The sequence below is a fragment of the Neophocaena asiaeorientalis genome, unplaced genomic scaffold, assembly GCF_003031525.2.
Source record: "Neophocaena asiaeorientalis asiaeorientalis breed wild unplaced genomic scaffold, Neophocaena_asiaeorientalis_V1.1 scaffold150, whole genome shotgun sequence".
Taxonomy (NCBI): domain Eukaryota; kingdom Metazoa; phylum Chordata; class Mammalia; order Artiodactyla; family Phocoenidae; genus Neophocaena; species Neophocaena asiaeorientalis.
This window is the reverse complement of record NW_020176571.1, coordinates 2,127,677-2,145,888: the sequence shown is the minus strand read 5'-3', so window position 1 is coordinate 2,145,888 and position 18,212 is coordinate 2,127,677. Positions and strand designations below refer to the sequence as shown.

The 18,212-nt window shown below is 38.3% G+C and overlaps 2 protein-coding genes across 2 annotated transcripts in view; both read left to right on the top strand.

The window, feature by feature from the left end:
• LOC112391919 (serine/threonine-protein kinase WNK1-like) overlaps positions 1 to 18,212 on the top strand; it is a 139,978-nt gene that overhangs the window by 86,371 nt on the left and 35,395 nt on the right. The window contains 4 exon segments of the mRNA XM_024733484.1: positions 5,573 to 5,661; positions 7,545 to 7,764; positions 9,140 to 9,473; positions 10,241 to 10,434. Coding sequence (XP_024589252.1) covers positions 5,573 to 5,661; positions 7,545 to 7,764; positions 9,140 to 9,473; positions 10,241 to 10,434 — 837 coding nt within the window.
• LOC112391920 (uncharacterized) lies at positions 14,419 to 16,721 on the top strand. Its single transcript, XM_024733485.1, has one exon. It carries the CDS (start codon positions 14,860 to 14,862, stop codon positions 16,306 to 16,308), a length of 1,449 nt encoding a protein of 482 aa, XP_024589253.1. The 5' UTR covers positions 14,419 to 14,859; the 3' UTR covers positions 16,309 to 16,721.

Sequence of the window (18,212 nt, the reverse complement as noted above, 5' to 3'; positions counted from 1 at the left end):
AAGCCTTAGTACCCACTGTCTTGATGGGGATTCAGGCGTACCAAATTACAAGGGATAGCACTTTGTTATGTTATCCATTATAATATTGCAATGAACAGTGCTTTTTCTACCATCTTTGTTAATGGCATGAAGAGAAACCTTTCCTTAATCACTAAAATCAAAGTAGTAGTCATTTGGCTCCATGAGATCTTCCTGGCAGATAGAAATGTCTTTAGGTAGATCTTCATATTGAGGCTTTTAATAATAGGAGGGAACGGAGAAGGATAAATTCTTATCACTTCTGGGTGATAAGAAGCTGTTCACAGCTATTTAATTTTTTTTTAACATACCATGAGACAGTGGTAAGGCAGTTTACCTTAATGTCACCACTTTTTAAATTAGGTTAACAAGAACTATTATGCTCACTTTTCAAGTGAGTTTAAGGAATATGGCCCAGGTCACACAAACTTGGTGCATGAGAGATTGAACTAGGAACTCATTCCTAGTATTGGGATTTCCTTGTCCAGTGTTCTTTTGGCTATATATTCTTAGTTTACATTTTGGTCATTGAATTCGTTCCCCATTTTCTTTTAAAGCATAGTTTCAACATGATTAAGGGGAAGGGGGTGTTTAGATAAACAGATTTCTGGTGTAGGTTTTGATGTCAAGGAGGCAGAACCTGTGGACATAATGGGTGGAGCTTTGAGCAAGTAAAAAAATCTTATTTTGCTTGTTTAGGGATCTGCCCCTGTTGGAGGAGAAGCAGGAGGAGGAGTAGCAGACTAAGTTTCCTTGCTGTTTGGCATGTAGTTTTGTCTAAAGGGCCGATCTAGAATAAGTATATTGTTGGCTCAGAGGAAACTTATGTCTGAGAGTTGGGGAAGCATGGCTAATGTTAAACAAGAAACGAAACTTCAGCCTGATTTTGATGTCTGCCTTGCTTATGCTGTGGGCTAAGTTACTCTGTTAATTTACATCTTATATATTTCCCCCCTCATTTTCCTCTAACTATAACAAGTCTGTTTTGCCTTTTCTGATGGATTTTACAAAGAGAGATTTTTGCTCAGTGTTTGTCATCGTAAATTCTCATTGCTGCTGCTGTCCTCAAAAGGATTGTGTAAATGAGGTGGGTAAGAATTTTCAGTGTATACAAAAGGTATGTTGTAGCCATTGGATGATATGTGTGGAAAGTTTCAGTTAAAGTATTGAGAGTGTTTAGTTCAGAATGCTTTAAGTTAGTTTTGTAGTTTAGTTAGCTTACACAACATTTTGTATGAGGAAGGAAGGAGACTTTTCTCAATTCTGAATGGCTAGGAAAAGTTTTGCTCTTATGGAAAGGAAAATGTTACCTTAACACATTTGAAACGTAAGTTTTTAAGAAGCAAGTGCTGACACTCTTTAAGAGCTAGAAGATTGAATCAGAGAATACTATATTATGACTCACTTATATTTTTATTATGACTTACTTTTATTATTCCAGCAGATTAGTTGCAAACTATAAGTATATAGAATTGACAGAAAAACTTAGTCTGTAAGATGCATGTATGTGTTTGGGATTTTTCTTAGTTTAAATAAAGCAACATATTTTATAAACATTTTTATCAACTCTTTTTTTAAAAAAATATCAACTCTCGGTGTGCCCTTGGAGAGTCACGATTGTTGTTATTGTTTTCTTTTTGTACTCCATTTAAGACTGCACAAGAGTCACCTTTGTTTTTTTGTTTAAGAGAATATATAATTTTATATAATCGCAGAAGTGTCTTAAATGAATGTACGTTAGCTGTTCAAGAAGTACTTTTGTTTAATGCAGAGGAACATGTTACGGTCCCATGTGAAAAAACATAATATGGCACTGCTGCCTAAAGAGAGATCCTGTGAATTACAACGGTAAGGAAGAATATTTCTAGAGCTGGCAGGTTGCTAGCTCTAGAAGGATGGAGTGACAGGGTGCGTGTCTTTAACTGACTTAATTTTTCTTATATGTAAAACATTAGCCCAATTTATCTGCCTTAGCACTTTTCTGTTTTGTATTTTTGAACCTCATTCAGAATAGGTGAGCAAAACTTGGCTTCTGCTGGTCAGAACAGGACTAGAATAGGACTCTCTGGGGCTAAATCAGACAGTATAGAAAAGAGGTGACATTTGAAGGATTTTCAGACTCTAAGTTGATTATCTTTGTTGAAATACATAAATTAAAAGGAAAAAAGATGAAATATTATCATTAAAACATTTTCTCATCATTATTTTGTTCTGTCTGGTGCTTAAATCGTGTTTTAGAATAATCTTAAACCAACTTTTTAATTTTAAAAAAATTATCAATTATAAAAAAATAGAGTTCTCTTATCTCTCTTTTAATTTTTGAATTTTATTTTTTTATACAGCGGGTTATTAGTTATCCATTTTATACATATTAGAGTTCTCTTATCTCTTAAGAACAAGAAGCCTCTAAGTATGATGAGTGCTGTGTATTGAAACGTGTGCTTGTTTATTTTAAGCAGCTTTCCATCATGTGTCCTAGATGTATTTTCTGTAGGTCACTTTCAGGGTCATTGACCTTTTTTGGGTCATTTTTAGGATATAATCCCTAGATATTCTTGCTTCTTTGCAAATGATTCAGAATACTTCTGTTAGATATTTTGATAATTCTGGTTTCTTGATGGTTGCTGAGATTTCTTCTTGTCTTTTTCATTATCTCAGTGGGTAATGTTTTAATACCAGCTGCTGGACTGTCTCCGTTTTACTGGCTGTCTTGGCACCTGCAACATTTTTTAAGGCAGCAGTGGCATCTGAATATGTTGTGTAGCATTGGTATGGAATTTTCTGTACCTAAATCTTGGCTATATGTTGAGAAAGCAGCTTAACCTAGCAGAGTCAACATGTTATATGATGCGTAGTTACTGGTTTTGTCATTATGACCTTATATCTCATTTGTTCAACTAGCATTTCTACTTGTAAATAGGAATTCCTGTTTGTAAAGTCATGAATGTATGTATGTCTGCATAGGTAGGATTAACAAGAGGGTTATTTTTAAGGATAACCAAGGATGAAAGCAGGTTCACTGTGGATCTTGGTGATTATTTTTCGAAGAGAATCCTTTGCTTCCTTTTAACTGTAAGTTTTATTATCTTTGGTGATGGCCTTTGAAATCAGAGGTGTGCCTTAGGTCAGCAAACTTAATAATTCAAAGAGATGTCAACCTAGATAATCACATATGACTCTAGTTCCCATTAATATAGTTGGACAGGTATTATCCCCATTTGCTAGAGAGGGACTCTGAAGCTCAGAGCTGCTTCTGCTTGTCCAGTTCACAGTGATTTCAAGTCTTCTGTTACATCCTTTGATCTTTCCAATATGCCTATGCTAAATTGAAACAGAAGAGTCTTTTAATATAGTCAGTATAGGTGTGATTTATTAACTCAGTATGTAGAGTTTTATTGCCAGAAGGCTAAACTACATTCCTCTAAAGTGTATGTGTTTATGGAAGTAGGAACATTTTTTCTAATCATAGTCTATATCCTCTTTTAACTACTTCGCTGTAACATATGGAATGTCTTTACATGCAAAGGCCCACTGTGTATTAATGTCCAATTTTAGCAAAGAACAGTCCTTCAGATAATTTTCTGCCAATAGTGAATGTTCTAAGAACTTAATATATGGTATTCTAGATTGTTTTTCCCATTATATTCATAAATAGCATCTTAAAAGTTTGCTTTTATACACTTTTACATGTTTATTGTAGAAAAACAAATATAAAACAAAATCCCCAGTGTTTCTACTACCAGAGAACTTTTAGTGAGTATCATCCTTTTTTTCCTTAAAACAGTTCCCGTTTTCTTTAGCTTTAATTTGAGATACCATACCAGCTTGCTCAGTTAAAGCATTCTTTTGCTTCAGCAGCATTATTTTTTGTTTTCATTAGAATGATTATGCGAAGACAAAGACTAGTTGGAAAACTTAGCTGGCCTTGAAAAATAAAAAGATTGAGGAAAATACAAATACTTATCTTTGTAGTCATTACTTAGAAACAAACATTTAAAATACATGGATTTTTAACTTTAGGGTCAGCCTCATTAGACAGTTTCGTGTTGTGGAAAGTTAGCCCTAGAGGGAGACTCCTCCAAATCAGAACTTTTTTAAAAAAATTGATTGATTATTTTTGGCTGTGTTGGGTCTTTGTTGCTGTGTGCAGGCTTTCTCTAGTTGTGGCGAGCGGGGGCTACTCTTCGTTGCAGTGCGTGGGCTTCTCATTGTGGTGGCTTCTCATTGCAGAGCACGGGCTGTAGGCGCGCGGGCTCTGTAGTTGTGGCTCGCGGGCTCTAGAGCGCAGGCTCAGTAGTTGTGGCACATGGGCTTAGTTGCTCCGCAGCATGTGGGATCTTCCCGGACCAGGGCTCGAACCCGTGTCCCCTGCATTGGCAGGCCAATTCTTAACCACTGCGCCACCAGGGAAGTCCCTTCCCCTTTTTAAATTAATTAATTAATTTATCTTTAGAACTTTTGAATAATGTAGTGAGTAATTGATGAGAATTATCCCACCACAACCCTAGTATTTAAAGACTTTAGAGCTAACCATTTGATATATTTCATTTCAATCTGTGAGAGATTACACACATTTCTGTGATTTATCAAATTATATCACAAATTCTAATATATATCATCACTGAGACAGTAGCTGGTTATAATTTATAATATATTCTAAGTTTTCTAGTCCTGTCTCCTGTTTCCTACTCCCTGTGTGTTATGTGGTTATAGACTTACCGTGCCACTTGGACAGTATATCGGTGTTGCTACTTCAAATCAATCCATGTGGTTACTTAGATGAGGCAAGAATAGATAATGAGATGTTTTTCTCCATACCACCTCTCAGACAGGAGTAGTTTGTTATTCTTCTTTCTTATATATATTTTCCACACGCTGTTGAAATTTTATTTGCAAAAAATTTACACTTTGTGAAGATTCTAAAATACTACTGTGATACTGTTTAGTATTGAATTTTCTTCGGAGATTAATTGGAGAGCTTGTCTTTCATATGGGTCTGATGTATCACTTGTGATTTTATGTTTCATATGTACAAGACAGTTTGCTCTTCAGTTATCCAGTTATGCCAAACCAATCCAAATTCTTAACTTCTGGTTGGGGTTGTTAAGGTATACTACTATAATAATAGAACACTTGCCAAACTGAGCATGCGAATTCATGCCCGTAAATGTTATGTTGATTAATGTGTTAGGGAACGACGTTGAACAGGAGATCTTCTAACCAATTAGAACATTTGGCCTTCTTTTTAGCCAGTAACTTCCATTACCTGAAACACAGCAAAAGATGTTAACAACAGCCTAAGTTTTTCGCTAGCCATATGAAGCCATGGAAGTGAGTGACTCCACTACCTTAACTATTCCCTATTGTTATCTTGAAGGGGCTAAATTGCCACTTCCGAGCTCTGACCCTGCATGGACTAGATCCTGCAGGCAAATCAGAAAAAAGCCAGGATGGTAAGAAGGAATCTAGTAGAACCTTAAGAGGCAAGTATAAATAAAGTTCAAAGTCCCTGTCTTCGTTAACCTGTTTCTGTCGCTATTTTTATGATTTTCAGGGGGTGAAGCCAGCCAGTTTTGACAAAGTAGCAATTCCTGAAGTGAAGGAAATTATTGAAGGATGCATACGGCAAAACAAAGATGAAAGGTAAGTTGCCTCTTTTGACCTGGGTATTGCTTAAACAAAAACTTCAAGTGTAATAGGCTCTCAATAGAACACTCAATCTAAGGTGTATTTAGTACTTTACTTGTGATTAGTTTCTCTGTTTATGTCTTGTAATATCTCTTTTTTTTTCTTTTTTTTTTGCGGTACACGGGCCTCTCACTGTTGTGGCCTCTCCCGTTGCGGAGCAACAGGCTCCGGATGCGCAGGCTCAGCGGCCATGGCTCATGGGCCCAGCCGCTCCGCGGCATGTGGGTTCTTCCCGGACCGGGGCACAAACCCATGTCCCCTGCATCGGCAGGGAAGCCCTGTCTTGTAATATCTTTAAAAGTAGAGTTCTGTCCATTGAAGGTAGTATTCACATTTGGTACACTGAAATGTTGTAAGAATGTGGTTTGGTAGAGTTTAATTAAACCAAAACCACCTTAAACATAGCTGCTGCATTCAGTAAGAACTACTTACAGCATCAGCATGATTTGTAAAACTCAGTAGGGTTCTGTCCTTAATGCAGCAGATCTGTTCCTTAGTCCTTTACCCATTGAATTCTAAAAGATGAAATAAAATATTGGCTCTTTAAAATCAACTCAGCTATGCAGGTCTTGATTTGCTGTTACTATGCCAGAACTGAAGAAGAGCAAAATGTCAAAATTCCTTTGAGTAAAAAGAGACGACTTCACCCAGAGCTTGGGAGGAGATCTGGCTTAGTCATTTATGCTTACAGAGGACTTTTCTCAGAGGAGGGGCAAGTATCTGATCTGCCATATAGCTGATTCATCACCCGTTAGGCATGGCAAAGGTCCAGTGTCTGTTTTTGAAAAATAATCTACTTTCACCATCCCCCCTCACCCTCCAAAGAAGAAAAAGTAGACCAGGTAGTGCAGATAGAAATTGTAAATTGAGCATAATCTACCTCCTGAAGAATGCGAGTGATCAGGTACATCAACCAAATTAAAGAATTCCATATCTTCACTTCTCCAGTCTCATATTCTTTCCACAACTTTGTTATTTGGAAGAACTTAACATCATGATCTTTAAGGCTTTTTAGTAGAAATTTAGTTGGGTTTCTATTTTCATATACACTGATTAAAAAGGAGAGTCTTTAATCTCTTTAAGAACTTTTTAAAAAAACTATAAATAAAGGAATATTTGTCTCCAGTCTTAGAGTGTGTTACTCTTGTTTCTTTACTGGATGGAACAGTTTACTAGATTACTGGTATTTTGAGACCATTTATCTAGAGAAAATTGTTCCACAATCAGACTTCTGCTTGCCTAGTACACAAGCTGTTGAACAAAGAATTGAGAGGATATATTGGAGTAAATAAAGGTTGCTGTAGTAGAAGGTAATGTACTAGAAATAAAAAGATTTTCGAGTTTTGATTCCACCATTTATGACTTTTATAACTGTGAGCAAGATTGTCAGTCTCTCTGAGGATCCATTTCCTAATAATCAGGAAATGATATTTCATTGGATGTTGGTCAAGGATCAGATGAGATCATACATATGAGATTTTTTGTTAACTATAAGCACTATGTAAATGATTATGTGATATTTTGAAGCTGTGATATTCTATGTATTACTCGCTATTATTAGTACACTGTTAACTAAGATGAGATTAGATCATTAGATTTTAAAAGTATCACTTTGAGCTCTTATTCATAAATGAGATTGTTCCGATGTTCTGTAACTTGAATAAAACTATAATCACTGTTCAAAATGGAGCAATGTAGAATGAGTTACAGAATTTCTCTTGTTCTTCTTTTTGCAGTCTGTTTTCATTATTCCAATAACAATAATCAGCCATACTTGAAAAGTATCTTTTAAATCTAATGGTATTTTGTTTTTTGTTTCTTTCCCCTCTCTTTTGAAGATACTCTATCAAAGACCTCTTGAACCACGCCTTCTTCCAGGAGGAAACAGGGGTACGGGTAGAATTAGCAGAAGAAGATGATGGCGAAAAGATAGCCATTAAATTATGGCTACGCATTGAAGATATTAAGAAATTAAAGGGGAAATACAAAGACAATGAAGCTATTGAGTTTTCCTTTGACTTGGAGAGAGATGTACCAGAAGAGGTTGCTCAAGAAATGGTAAATTAACACTAATCAGCCATTTAAGAATTGATGTAGACGTACATACATTGATAGTGTTGAGCAGAAAAGCAGTTTATGAAGCAGTGTGTACGGCATATTCCACTGATAGAAAATTGTGTTGATTAATGGCCCTAAAAGCTATTTTTATTTTAAGAGACATGTATAGACATAGATACGCGTATATTAGGAGATGTATATAGACATAGATACGTATAAGGATGGATGGATGGACGGACAGACAGGCAGGCGGGCAGACAGACATACAGAAAGAGAGAGAACAAACCAGAAAGCATTCTGAAGTAATTTTGAAAGTCTGTAAGGTTGACTGACTCCTAATTAGTATAACCTATTTAGTTAGAATGACAAGGTATGTTTTCTAAATACTGATACAGTAGCCTTTGATCAGTCATCTGGATAAACCCTATAAATAGATCACACATTGTTTTTACTTCAAAGGGAGTTTTCAAGATCAATTATTAGTAGGCAGGCCTTGGTGAATCATTTTTGAAGTATGTCTAAAAGATCACTGTTCAGAAAGGAAACTCTTCACCCATCTTAGGCTTGCCATGGTGCCTAAATAGCCATTTACTGTGCAAAGATACTCACAGACTGTCTCTGCTAGAATGTGTTAGAACCATTCAGTACTACTTACCTCTGAGAAGGGGTCAGGTATGAAAGAGGTACCTATTTTTAATTGTCAGGTTTTTATACTGTTTGAGGTTTTTATTTTTAACCTTCATATATTTACCACAGTTGTCTTATCTGGTTAAGTGGTTGTCTAGTGAAAGGAAGTAAAAGCAACACAGGTTAATATTAATATTGATGGTTACATGTGAGCGGGAAATAGAGTGAATATAATAGAATGAGCCTTTTGGTTTAAAAACTTTGATGTTGGGACTTCCCTGGTGGTGCAGTGGTTCAGGATCTGCCCTCCAATGCAGGGGACTCGGGTTCGATCCCTGGTCAGGGAACTAGATCCCACATGCATGCCAAAAACTAAAGAGCACCCATGCTGCAACTAAGACCTGGTGCAACCAAGATAAATTAAATAAATAAAAATTTAAAATAAAAATAAATAAATAAAAACTTTGGTGTTTAGGTTCCCCATTGTTTTGTTGTTATAGTTAGTGAAGGTACATGTACCCCATAAGTTTCTACAAAGATAATAGCACCCACCCCATGAGTATCTCAGAATATGGTGGTGAAGTGCGTAATGCAGACCAGTAGTTTCACAGTTTGGTTAAGACCAGTCCTTAGAGAGTTCCTTCTTCCCCTTCTTCTCTACTTTTCTCCCCAAAAGTACCTTTTTTTGTGTTTGGTTTGTTTTCTTTTGATATCCTGTTGCTTCCTAATGTACCCTTTTATCCTTCAGGTAGACTCTGGGTATGTCTGTGAAGGTGATCACAAGACCATGGCAAAAGCCATCAAAGATAGAGTGTCATTAATTAAGAGAAAGCGAGAACAGCGTCAGTTGGTGCGGGAGGAGCAAGAAAAAAGAAAGCAGGAAGAGAGCAGCCTCAAACAGCAGGGGGAGCAGCAGTCCAGTGCTTCCCAGGCAGGAGCCCAGCAGCCCCCTTCGACGTGCACTGGTGGACCTGCAGCCTCTACCACTTCAGCTTCTGTTTCCACACAAGTAGAGCCGGAGGAGCCCGAGGCAGATCAGCACCAACAGCTGCAGCACCAGCCACCTGGTGTGTCTGTGTTGTGTGAGTCCCGGGGGAAGCGCGCAGGGTTGCTAAAGATACTCCTAGTTGACTTTTTATCTTCGCAGTCATCATTTCGCACTGACCTCTTGGTTTTGAAGTAGAAATCTAATGTGTAAATAAGAAGTTTGAAATGGTTGCCATCTACCTTTCTTATGTCCATAGCTAATAGAGTATGGATGGGACAGTGAGGAAATAGGATTAGGATATAAAACAATTCTACAGGTTCCAACCTCTTGAAAGTTCTAATTTGTAGATCTCTACTTTTTATAATTCCTTAAAATATAATTAGTAGTGAAAAATAACAAGTTTATCTTAGCTGCTTATTTTTGAACCCACTAATCCGGTTCAGCTCTTTTAGCAAAGCTGAATAACGTATAAACTAGAAACTAATGAGACTGCTAGTTAGTATTTTGAACTGCCTTCTTAATACTAAGGACCCACTGGTCTCCACAGTTAAGACTTTGGAAGCTGTCAAACTTCAGGCTGACTAATAACATTCTGTTTTATTCCCCTTGTTCTTCAGGTGGGAAAATACTGCGATAATCAGGGAATTTTTTTTTTTAAGACAGAACTTTTTTCTGTATGGATCCCTCATTTAAACATGGAAATCTACTTAGTAAAATTAGTATTTATTTTTTATTTAGTTCAGGTCTGTGCAAAGAAAAAACCAATTAACCCTAAAATCGGGTTTGTGATGGGAAAATGTGAACCTTCTTTTCATGATTTGTCTCTTTGTCTTGTTTTTTGGCAATTTATTTCTCCTTCAGCTGACGGGACGGTTGACAGTGGTCAGGGATCTTCTGTCTTCACAGAGTCTCGAGTGAGCAGCCAACAGACAGTTTCGTACGGTTCCCAGCACGAGCAGGCACATGCCACGGGCACCCTCCCAGGGCACGCAGCGTCTGCTGTCCAGGCACAGGCTCAGCCCCACCCCCACGGGGTATATCCACCCTCGAGTATGGTGAGTAGCCGTGCAAGAGAGTGTAAGCCTATAATGTGCTCATTTCAGACTCTTCTGCCAAATTAGTAACAGCATGAGTCCAGAGGAAAAAATACAAATGGCGCATTACCAGAGGAGGCAGGTTTATCACAGAGTATAATCGGAGTCATTCAGGCAGGGGAGGATACCTACATTAATGTGTGAAGACACTGTTTACAAGATTTAAACCAATCTGCGTTTGATTAAAGATAATGCTCTCTTTAGCCTTCAGTGTTGAAACTGTTCCAAGCAGTGTAAGACGGGCACACAAGTGGTTTGGGGGCGGGGGCAAGGAGAGTTTTTCAGACGTTACTTAAAAGAATTACTGAGTGTTTTCTGTAAGGTGTCTTAATGTATAAAACACAGGTAAGACTTTAGGCCATGATAGAATGCTGCATGTGAGTACTCTATAGTGAAGGAATGACCGTTTAATTTAGCGCTTGTGTTCAGTCGTCAGTTGCTGTGCGTGTTCTTGCCTTAAAGTCTGTGTTGGACGCGAGTTCCTTCCCCAGTATATGTTCATTTGCTTTTTCCCTTTATTTTGGTATCTGTTTTATGACTGATTTATTTTCAGCATCAACTTATAGAAATTATATCCTGAAACATTTTATACATTTATATCTATGCATATATACACACACATACACACACATTATTACCCATGTTTTACATTAGCCACTCTTGCTTCTCATCTAGAGAATGTTCAAATAGATCATTAGATAATACCCCAGTTCTTACGTTGACCCTCCATGAAGTCTTCAGAGGTGAATAAGATGCATTTCCTGCCTCAGGAAGGAACTGAGAATTACTGGTCACTGTAGGGCCCTTGTTTAGTGGGATCTTTAGGCGGATAGATTGTCCCTCTTTCTCAGAAAGCTTTTAATCTGAATTCGTGGAACTCTTGCTCTTCTTTAAATGAAACTCTATCTTTTTCTGGTAAGAAAATACTTCTGCTTGTTGTGGTCTCTTATCCTACAGCTTGGAATAAAAGATGTTTGGCTAGGTCTCAAGATGGATGGCCATAGTAACAGAAAGAAAACTTCCAATGTACTAATGTTCTAACAACCTACTTCTCTAACCTTTAAGATAAGTAGGTAGGGTAGAAGAGCTTTATACAGACTGTACAGGTGTATTTCTGTGATCTAACAAATATTATTTGTCAGCATTTCTTGTCACTTTCTACTCTTGTTGATTTCTTCTGGATCATCATAACTATAGATTTTTTTTAAAACTATTTTTAATCTCTTGGCTTCCCTCATGACAGGGTTTATGAACTTTGGGTCTCTGTTTTAGAAAAGGAAATGGACTGATCATTTATGAAGATGTTAAATATTTGCGCCACAAATATAGCTACATTTGATGCTCTAAAAGCAGACTTTAATGAAATATGACAGTCTTCTTGCCTTTTAATGACAATATTCTGTGGAAGTATTATGAAGAGTTATTAAATATTGAGGATTTTTCAAAACTTTTATAATTATTCCTTTCTAATTCCAGAAAGAATTTACTGTGGCTTGCAACAGTATGTATCAATTATAAGTGGAATTAAGAATAAAAGAGAAGCAAGAGTGGGAAAAAAAGAAAATGTAATCAGTTACACAGTTCACGATATCTGAAAGGAAATAACAAATTTGTTCAGGACAGCCTTGCAGCGTTAGATTTACTGCTTTGTAGCTATATTAAAACCTTTATGTTAAGGTGCTTCAAACTTTCTAACTTTGTAAACCAAAGTTGAACCTCTGATGTGGCTGAAAAAAATTTAATGTTACTCTTTAGAGATTCACATTTCAGTTATTTTTCCATTGACTACCTTAATAAAAATACAGAATGTTTCCTGTATCTATTATGAATTATGTCTAGAAAGCTAATGCTCTTCCTAGGAGGAAATGACTTTTTAACTTATAAAGATAGGCAAGTGTAATAAGTACAGTACTGTGAGCCAGCAGCTTCTTTGTCTAATGCCTTCTAAAATAGAACCGAGAAATCTTTTACGTCTGAGGTTTCCAGAGCTCCTGCAAAGCGATCCAGGCTTAAAATCTTCTACATCTTATAATGTATGTGAAACTAACAGAATTCATTCTTGTTTAATCTTAATAAGTTTGCAGAAACTGCAAGCCACCATTCATCGTTTTCCCTGTCTGTTCTGCTGCCTCAGTCAGTCGGTCATTCTTACTCACACACTCATAACAATTAACGTCACTGCAGAATGTTTAGGAAGATACCCGCTCATTGTTGTGGTGGTTCATACGTGACCAACAGCGCAGAGAGAATAGTTATGATCTACCAAGTGTGCTTTGCGGGATTCCGTCTCTCCTCAAAACATGGCTTTGTGGAATTGAGGAGGATGGAACATTTCTTTACGTCAAGTATGCCCTGTTACCATTGTACCTTTGGTTATCCTGTTTTCAGAGTGCTATGTTTTTCATGTGTGTGTTTGTTTTCTGTTTAGCCTCGTCGTGGCCGTAGCATGTCAGTTTGTGTCCCCCATCTTTCTGCTGTTCCCTCTCTGTCCTGCATCTCTCCCAGTGCTCCTTCCACCCCACCACCAGTGCTGTCTGCACCTTCTTCTCCTTCCCTCCTTCGGACTGCCCCCGAGGACACCTCTGCCGAAAAGCTTTCTAAAGCATTGGAGAGTGTCCTGCCTATGCACTCTGCCTTTCAGCACAAGCACCGACGCTCCAGCCTGCCTTCCCTCTTTGTCAGTACTGTATGTAACATAAACTTCCTGACAAAACTTATTACCAGTGAATACATCCAGGCATCAAGAATTTTAATACAAATTAAGTAAAGAACAGGGCTAGACTAATATATTATGCTTTTACGTTACCAGTTTTTCCTATGGTTTCCCATAACTTTTTGTTATGTAAGGCTTTAAGGGGGAGAAAAGCAAGGGGGTCATGAGAGAGCATGCTTCTAACACCCTTGGCATCTATCAGCGGGGAGCCATAAAATTGAGCTTTTGTTATATTCTCCTATCCCCCACCAATGTATTCAGATCCTTGCATTTTCATATCTTAGCAAAGAATGTGTGTATTATTTAATTTTAAACTCGTTGGCTTAATCAAAAGCAAATTTTCTCTTATCAGACATTACCCAAACATGTTTTCTCCTCACTTTATTCCAAAGAGACACTAATGACAATGGATGAGTCCATTTTTTTCCAATAGTGAGTGAAGAATAATTGAAGAGGGAAAGTTGCTTTTAATTTGTCAGCTGTTTAAAATGAGGTGTCAACAAACTAAAAGGCCCCACATAATGTTCCCTCTTGGAAAATTTTTTTCTTTGAATAAGGTGGGATCTTGACTTAGTGGAACACATTAGATACACATATGGTACATGTGATTTTCTTTGGCCCCATTAATGTCTGTGGAAGGTCTATCTTTCATAGTTGTTTTAAACACTGTGGTACTTTGCTGCTGCTTTTCCAGACAGAGAATTTAGTTAACATTCTGATCTAGCAACCCCCAAATCTTGAGATTTTTACCTAGGAGAATGATTAACTGTATAGTGTTTTATGGCTTTGGGATACTCTTTGAATAAACAGCAGTAAGATGGAGCATTCTGAGTCAAAACAGAAACCTGCTTTTAGCTGTTGTGAAGAAGTAACAGTGGAGCTATTTCGCCTATTTGATAGGGGTCTTCCCTGTTGAAAGAATGAAACTGATCTATACCCTCTTAAAAAGAGGGTCTGTGAAAGTGAATTATTATAGTGGGTACTGTTAGCATTTGACAGGGTACAGTTCTGACTTCAGAGTTTTTAATCTAGAACTGCCTCTGTGACAAAAAGTGCTGTTAAATCAAGTTGGCTCTTATTTAAATTATCCTTTTCACCTGTTTTGAACACCAAATTAGTCAACACAACTAGAATCAGAAAAGTGGACATTCAATGATTTGGCATCTGTAACATGTTTCATGTAGTAAAATTAACTGCATTTGGTTTGGGGCAGACAGGGGAAAGACATGACAGTCACTGGCCAAGTGGTGCATATTTTACTGTACACCAAAAATCTCTTCTGATTTCTAGTCAGAAGACATACTGTTAGTTGATCAGAAATGAACCCTTGGAGCCTCTAACACACCAGCAGACAATAAGGCTTCAGAGTAGGAAGACTTGGTACAGTTATAAGTGAACATACAAATTGTAGGTAAATTCAGAATAATCACTTTGAAGGTTAAATTCTTCCATTTCCTTTGAGAGGGGAAAGTTGTGGAAAAGCAGCTCTTATCTAATGCAAAGAGTCCCACAGAATAATTTTATTGACCCTGGATGTATTTAATGGATTTTTACTATGCACATAATTTCCAAAAGCATTGTTATTTCTTTATTAATTATAAATTTGGTGTAACTGTTTCATAGCATTACACAGAGTTACCCAATTGTGCATGTCAATGTAATTTCACATATGAATGTATGAATTACTTGTCTTATTCATGTTGATACAGCCTCAGTCCATGGCGCATCCGTGTGGGGGGACCCCAACATACCCAGAATCACAGATATTTTTCCCAACTATTCATGAACGTCCAGTTTCTTTTTCACCACCTCCCACCTGTCCACCGAAGGTGGCCATTTCCCAGCGGCGTAAGAGCACCTCCTTCCTGGAAGCCCAAACTCACCACTTCCAACCCCTGCTGAGGACTGTTGGCCAAAATCTTCTTCCACCTGGTGGCAGCCCAACTAACTGGACACCAGAGGCTGTAGTTATGTTGGGTACTGCAGCCAGTAGAGTCACTGGAGAGCCATGTGAGATACAGGTCCAACCTATGTTTGAACCAACTCAAGTTTACAGTGACTATAGACCTGGACTAGTACTTCCGGAAGAAGCTCACTACTTTATTCCTCAGGAAGCAGTGTATCTAGCTGGGGTACAATACCAGGCCCAGGTGGCAGAACAGTTTGAGGGCATTCCATACAACTCACCCGTCCTGTCAAGTCCTATGAGACAGACACCTGAACAGAAGCCAGGGCAAGGGGGCCCTACCTCAAGTTCTGTCTTTGAATTTCCATCCGGACAGGCTTTCATGGTAGGACACCTCCAGAATTTAAGATTAGATTCTGGACTGAGCCCAGGATCTCCCTTCTCTAGCATTTCTGCACCTATCAGTACAGATGCTACAGGCTTGAAATTTCACCCTGTCTTTGTTCCTCATTCTGCACCTGCTGTGTTAACTCATAACAATGAGAGCAGAAGCAATTGTGTATTTGAGTTTCACGCTCGTACTCCATGCTCCTCTTCAGGAGAAGGAGGAGGAGGAGTTTTGCCTCAGCGCATTTACCGAAATCGACAGGTTGCTGTGGACTTGAATCAGGAAGAACCACCTCCTCAATCCACAGGATTACACGGCCGCCTGCAGCCTGTGACTGAAGAACAGCATGATTTCCAGGCCCCAGAACTGACCGTCTCTGTGGTAGAGCCCACCGGACAGAGCTGGCCCATAGGAAGCCCAGAATATTCCAGTGATTCCTCACAAATCACTTCTTCAGACCCCAGTGATTTTCAATCACCTCCCCCTACAGGGGGAGCAGCTGCATCTTTTGGCTCTGACGTCTCATTACCCTTTATCCGTCTGCCTCAGACAGTGTTACAAGAATCCCCACTTTTCTTCTGTTTCCCCCAAGGAGCCACATCTCCGCAGGTTTTATCTGCCTCATTTTCTTCAGGAGGATCTGCACTCCATCCACAGGTTATAGGAAAACTTCCACGGTTCTTTTACACTACCCTACTGTGCACCATTGCGTTTAAGTTTTCTATCCCTCCTTTCCATTCACGAGGGATATTGTTTAATTTTATTATGGAGTTTCTCCATTGGGAGGGGGGTGATTTTAAACTACTTGTATTTAAGAGCAAAATATGAGACCGAAGCGGCCCGATTTACCGATAACGTGTACACCCTTGGAAAAGAGAGCACAAAAACTAGAATTTTACTCACTCATCAAAATCAGTTACTTCTGTCCATATGTAGAGTGGACAGAGTTTTCAGCTATTAGTGAACACATAAATGTCTGTAAAGTTGAGCATTGATTATTTACAAATATTAATGTGAAGTATTTCTTTCTCCCTAGAAACAAACATGGCTAGTTTTTTAAAAAATAGAGAAGATGACATTTCTTTTCCTGTAAAATGCAAAGAATGAAAAATAAGAAATCTTTTTTTTTTTTTTTTTAAGTAGTGTTAGGAATATACAGAGTTTTCATTAGTATGGAAGGATCTTAAAAGACAGAGAGGAAACATCTTAGGAATTTGTCTTAACAAATGAGGATGCCTTTTAAAAATGGCATTAGTCAGGGCTTCCCTGGTGGCGCAGTGGTTGAGAGTCCGCCTGCCGATGCAGGGGACACGGGTTCGTGCCCCGGTCCGGGAAGATCCCACATGCCGCGGAGCGGCTGAGCCCGTGAGCCATGGCCGCTGAGCCTGCGCGTCCGGAGCCTGTGCTCCGCAACGAGAGAGGCCACAACAGTGAGAGACCCGCGTACCGCAAAAAAAAAAAAAAAAAAAAAAAGGCATTAGTCAAACAGGTCACTGTGTATTATATTTTCAAATAAAATGTTAATCCACAAAATTGATTCTAATTTTTAGCAACTAAGTTAGAATCTAGTGTGGGTGACGGGGATTTTTTTGTTTTGTTTTAGGGATTTGTGGTACATGTTGCAAGGTAAAGACCATTAGATACCTCAGTTCTTAGATTTTTCCTCAACAATTTTAGATTTTGTTGTTTATGAATATGAGCATATGCACACTCTTGCAAATAAAGACAAAGTGATGGATGCAATAGCGTTCAAGAAGTGGGGTCAGTATTGACTAGTTCATGTAGGAGACTGCAGTTAAATAGGAAACTTTGCAATTATATATTCAAGATACCATTTAGATGTTTTAAATATCCCACTCTTTTATAAAGAACTATATGTTCTTCTTTGTACTTTCTTCCTATGTTCTTCCCCCATCAGGGGCATAAATAACCCCAAAAATATACATAAAGTATCAGTTACTTAGAGCAGTACTAAGAAGCAAAAGGATCTAGAAACTTGAAAATCTGTACTGTGTGTACATGCGGTATGGTATGCTCACATTAACACGCTGGTTGCCAGCCCAATACTGTGAACGTGTATGCATTGCCAGCCTTGCTCCTTTAAACTTTCCAAAATGAAATTTCAAACATCAGGTAGTTTACAGAAAAGGTGCAGAAACAGTGTATACTCACAGTGGTTAAGATGCAGTAGAATGTGATGTTCTGTCCAAGCAAGCTTCAGAGAAGCCCCTCTAAACTGAAATGAAACAGCAAAGTTGGGCCTTTTTGTTTCCTTAGCTCACCTACTATCAAGTCCTGCATTCAGTTCTCACCTTCTATTTTATTTTAACTTAAGATCTCTTCTGGGTGAGGGTTTCTCAAATTCCAACCGTATGGACATTTTAGGTAAGATGGCTCTTTGCTGTGAGGGCTGCCCTGTGCATTTGTAGAGTGTTTAGCAGCATCCCTGGCCTCCCCCCACCAAGTACCAGAAGCAGTTGTGACAACCAAAACTAGCCCCAGGCACTGCCATGCATCTTTGGGAAGGGGCATGGGGTTCCCAAAGTGCCCCTGGTTGAGAGCCATTGCTCTAGGTACTTGGCAGGTAATGATGATAATTATTTTTACGTTTTTGACAAAAGTCGCTATAGCACTACAAGAAATAGCAAAAGGAACCAAATAGCATTATTAAATACCCTTTTTTCTTTAATTCTTTGGATAGTTTTTTCACATTGATAGTCTTATTATTTTTC

What these genes read in the sequence shown, in the direction of transcription:
- LOC112391920 (XM_024733485.1), top strand. Translation starts at nt 14,860, where the DNA reads ATGTATGAATTACTTGTCTTATTCATGTTGATACAGCCTCAGTCCATG.